At 44.7% G+C, this 4,380-nt stretch overlaps 1 protein-coding gene across 1 annotated transcript; it reads right to left on the reverse strand.

The window, feature by feature from the left end:
- Positions 1–254: 254 nt before the first annotated feature.
- Positions 255–1,402, reverse strand: LCE7A (late cornified envelope 7A). The gene is made up of 2 exons (XM_070269015.1): positions 1,358–1,402; positions 255–699 (listed from the first exon to the last, which is right to left on the reverse strand). The coding sequence occupies exon 2, from the start codon at positions 676–678 to the stop codon at positions 388–390; it is 291 nt and encodes a 96-aa protein (XP_070125116.1). The 5' UTR covers positions 679–699; positions 1,358–1,402; the 3' UTR covers positions 255–387.
- Positions 1,403–4,380: the final 2,978 nt, after the last annotated feature.

Raw genomic sequence — 4,380 nt, forward strand, 5'->3', positions numbered from 1 at the left:
ATTGTTCAGACCTAGGGTCTACCTCATTGGGAATTTCCCATCTGGCTGGCTCACTGAGGGGTCTGCTTAAATAATCCAACTTAATGGGAGTTCCTCAGAGCTGAGGATGGAAGAATCAACAAACACCAAGAAGTTCAGGGTAGCAGGAAAAACAAGCTTTATTTTTTCACATTGATAGGCTTTGGGAAGCAGAGTTTTCTGTAGTATTCAGGTATCCCTGATGTAGGATAAGAGCCAAGGCCATGAGGTCTGAGGTTCTCAGCAAAAAGAGGAATCCACCGTCTACACATCTAGGCAGCTTAGTTCAGGAGGAGAGGGGAGGACAAGGGTTAGAGTGAGGAAAGACGTCCATTCTAGGCTGGTCCTTGGCTGTGGATCTTTGGTTCCTCAAAAGCTGCAACCCCCAAGGCCATGGCAACAACTGGAGCATCCAGAGGATTCTCTCAGGCAGCAGTCGGAAGGCTGGGGCTGGCATAGGCAGATGCGTGGAAACCGATGAGACACCAGACAGGAGCAGCCTCCAAAGCCAGAAATACAGCAACTGGGGGCATAGCAGGAGGGGTCGGGAGGGGAGTAGGGAGCAGGGGCTTGAGGGGCCTGAGCAGGGCACTTGGGTGGACATTTGGGGAAGAACTTGGCAGGGAGCTGGCTCTTCTGCTGGTTTTGCTGGCAGGACATCTTGGAGAAAGTTCAGTTACTCTAAAAAGCAAGACAGATATTTTGAAAGTCCAGTGAATATAAACCTTATTTGTGTCAATATTTTTCTACAGAGTCTGAAGTTCCGTAACTGATTCTACAGCTTCAGGGACTCCTTTAAAGCAGTGTAGCCCTACTTTCCTGTCACGGGAGAAATCAGGCAGTGGGTAAATTAGACTTTGGTAACACGTTATTCTACCTGTTGTGGTTTTCCCAAGACTCCTGACTTCAAAGGCAGCAACTCAGGGCACCAGGTAGTTCCCTAAGTCTTAAATTGTTTTTGAAGCATCCTCTAATCTATTCATTCCAGAAACCATGTGTTTAGCCTGAGTCCAGAGAGTTACATCACCTGTCTTCATCATCTCCCTTTTCTTCTTTCATACATCGTAGGTTCTGCCTTTAGACCTACTCTTCTGCCTTGTATGGCTGTCTCTTGTCCTACAAACTGGCTTCCCCTACCCCGACACCAATCTCTGGTTAACATTCATCATTTCTGGGCTTGCTACTTCTGAGCCACCCCAATGATTTCCATGAGCCTGATCTTCTTGCAATTACCAGTTAATTCCCATTCTCTCCACCCTGGAGTGGCTTGTCCCATTCAGCTGAGGTGTGGCAGTCCTGGCCATCCCCAAACTGCCATCAGATCGGTAAAGACACTCACCTTGTTCTCCTAACCTCAGGCAAGCGATGGGTATGTCAATTGAAGTGAGGAGACAGTATGATGTGAGGCCTTTTATACATATCCTGCACCCAACTCGAGGAAATGGGCCATGATGATATGAAAGCTGTTTCCAACCAGGTGGCTATGACGACAACTTCCCACCTCCAGTGGCTCTGTCATTCTGTCGCTTTGTCATATCGGGTCACTACTAGGTCCTCATGAGTATCTCCCTAGAGCATCCCTCCCCTCCATAAACCCTGGAAATATTTCCATAAAGATAAGAAGATCACACTTTACAAGGAGTCTCCAATGGCACAGCTTGGGGGTTGAATGTAGGGTTTCTGGAGGAATCCAAAGCATGCCTGAGATGAAAATCTAAAGCCACAAATATTGGATCAATCCAGGACATACACGGGAATTTCTGTATGTTCTGTCAACAGGTTTAGAACCAATAATCTAAGCACCCATGGGTCACTACTGAAGGCTCAGTGTATCTGATTCAGATCCCGAAGTGCCTAAAACATTGATCGATAATGTAGCATCACAGAAAGGCCTACTTGGAAAGGGTTTTAGCTGCTGCTTACACTGTACGCATAGATGAGGAAACTGAGAGCCAGAGAATACAAAGGAGATGCTCAAAGTTTTACAGACTCTGAACTAGAAGCCATGTCTCCTGACTCTCTGAGATTGTGAATCCAGGCATCCCTTTCTTTGATCATAGTCCCTTCTTTTCAACTTGATTGGTTATATCCACTGGAATCTACTTTCTCCCTGCCCGCCAGCTCCCTTCTTTGTTCATGCCACTCTCCACCCAGTTTGCTTTTGTCAGTCCACTGTTTCAACCAGTCTTTCGCCAATATAACAAACATTCTTGCCTCTTTGGGGTCAGTGTACTTGATTGGCAACACCCCAACCTTGGCTGAATCTTTGCTGCCATGACTGGCTGCTATACAAATAAAAACAAAAAAGACATTTTGACAGGTTGGCATCATCATAAATCATGATCATCCACCCAAACTGGGCCCACAACACTGCTTGGCAATCCCACATACTTCTCTGTATTCACTACCCACACACATCATGCCTTTTCTCCACTCTGGAATCTTCCAAACCTTCACCTCTGCCTCTAGATAGGTGATATGGCCTCCATGTCATGGAGCAAATGTAGCTGTCAGATGTAAGTACTTCTACTACCTACTACTGAGTCTTCAAACCTACTTACACCTGCAGCCATCCTTTATGTCTCCCTGTGTTAGAGGAGGAGGGGCTGCTTTACTTTTCTAAAGCCTATTTCTATTCCTTTGCTCTGAATCCTTGTGTTTCCTATGAAATGCCTGCATGGTATCCTGTATCCCTTATAACATGCTTGTATTCATTTTTCAATATCTGTTATCCTGAATAGGATGGAATCTCAGTGTTCACCAGTTTGCTGTTTATCCCTAGCACCAACACGGTGCCTGACATATTGAAAATGCCCCAAAATATTTGTTCAACGAATTAATGAGTGATTTGAAGTTAAGGCAAAGCTCTCCCTCCTTTCACTCCTTGAGAGAGAGTACCTTGGGAGGCCAGGTCAGCAGCGGGCACATGGGGCAGGTGTAGGAGGCTGCTCCCAGGATGGAGTCATTGATACTGGCCAGCAGCAAGAGTTTTGCAATGGAAGTTAGGGCTCTGATCCCAGCTCTGCTACTCCCTCCGGGTTTCAGATGAGCTGATCTGATAATCTCAACACATTTTCAAGTCTATATTTGCGTTTGTGAGCATCAGACCTCCAAGAAGCTAATACCAGTCCAAGTGCTGCCTTTCCTGGTTCCTTCTTTTCCCTGAAGATATTTTATCTGGGGGTGGGAGTGGTGGTGAATTTGATGAAGAGGGGAGAGATGATGACTCGTGTGTGATTATGTGAGCATGTGAAATATTTGAAGGTAAGTCACACCATGAGGGAAGAGCACCATATAGTCTATTCAGTTCATCCCACTTATTAGAGGAAGTTACTTACTTAACATTTGCCTTATTGTGCCAAAGTAGAGTTTTGTGTATTTTTGTGACTCTTGCTTAATCCTGCCTCTCCTGGCTGAGAGTATGAGCTATTGAAGCGCAGATCTGTAGGGAATAGGCAGTATTATGCTCCTTGCATACGAACCCTGCTAAAATATTATGACCCTGCATGGTCCCCACCAAAATAGTACAAATAATTTTAAAATGTTGGAAACCATTGTTCTATTGTATTGATTAATACCATCAGTGAACTACTGGTTCAATAATGAAAAATTATTTATCCCAGCAGAAACTCCTTTCTTGTAGTAACTTTGCAAATGTCACTTCAAGGATATTAATTTGTTTGCAGAATGCCTGTTTTGTGCAAGGTTTTGAGAATTCAAAGATTAAGATACTTCTTTGCCCTTAAGGAATGGTACAAGTGGGATGATATGAGGGAAAGGAGGGAATTAAAATTTACTCTCAACTCCTCATCCATTAAACATGTTGTTTGCATTCTCACAGCGTGATGGCTCTATGGGTTTATTGTTAAACGCATTTTACAGATAAAAAAGACTGAGGCTCAAAAACAGTGGGAGTTGGTCAGGGAGTGAGGGGCAACTGGCATTCTAAACAGAATGAAGAAGAACCCATGCACATGCACAGAGATGTGAAGGGGCTTGATCTTTCCTGGAAACATAGTGGCCATAATATTGGATAAGAGCAAGAAGTGGGACATTAGCTGGACAGAAAGGAAAGAAAGGCCCAAAACATTAAGAACTTTACTTGCTGGGTTGTGTATTTTAGCCTATAGATGAGTGGCTTCCAATTTATATTCCTTGGAACCCTGCTGCCAAGAATGTTTAAACATTACCTCTTCCAAGAGCCACACCTCCAGACAGTAGGAGTTGCCGTGCTTTGGGTGCTCTCAGCCCTCCCTCCATCACTCCACCATTGTCTGTTGCATCAGCTTCATGTCTTTATGTGGCATAGAAGCTGGAAGAAGATGGGTCTCAGAATCGGAGCACTGGCATTTGAACCATGGA

The sequence above is a fragment of the Equus caballus genome, chromosome 5, assembly GCF_041296265.1.
Source record: "Equus caballus isolate H_3958 breed thoroughbred chromosome 5, TB-T2T, whole genome shotgun sequence".
NCBI classification, from domain to species: Eukaryota; Metazoa; Chordata; class Mammalia; order Perissodactyla; family Equidae; genus Equus; species Equus caballus.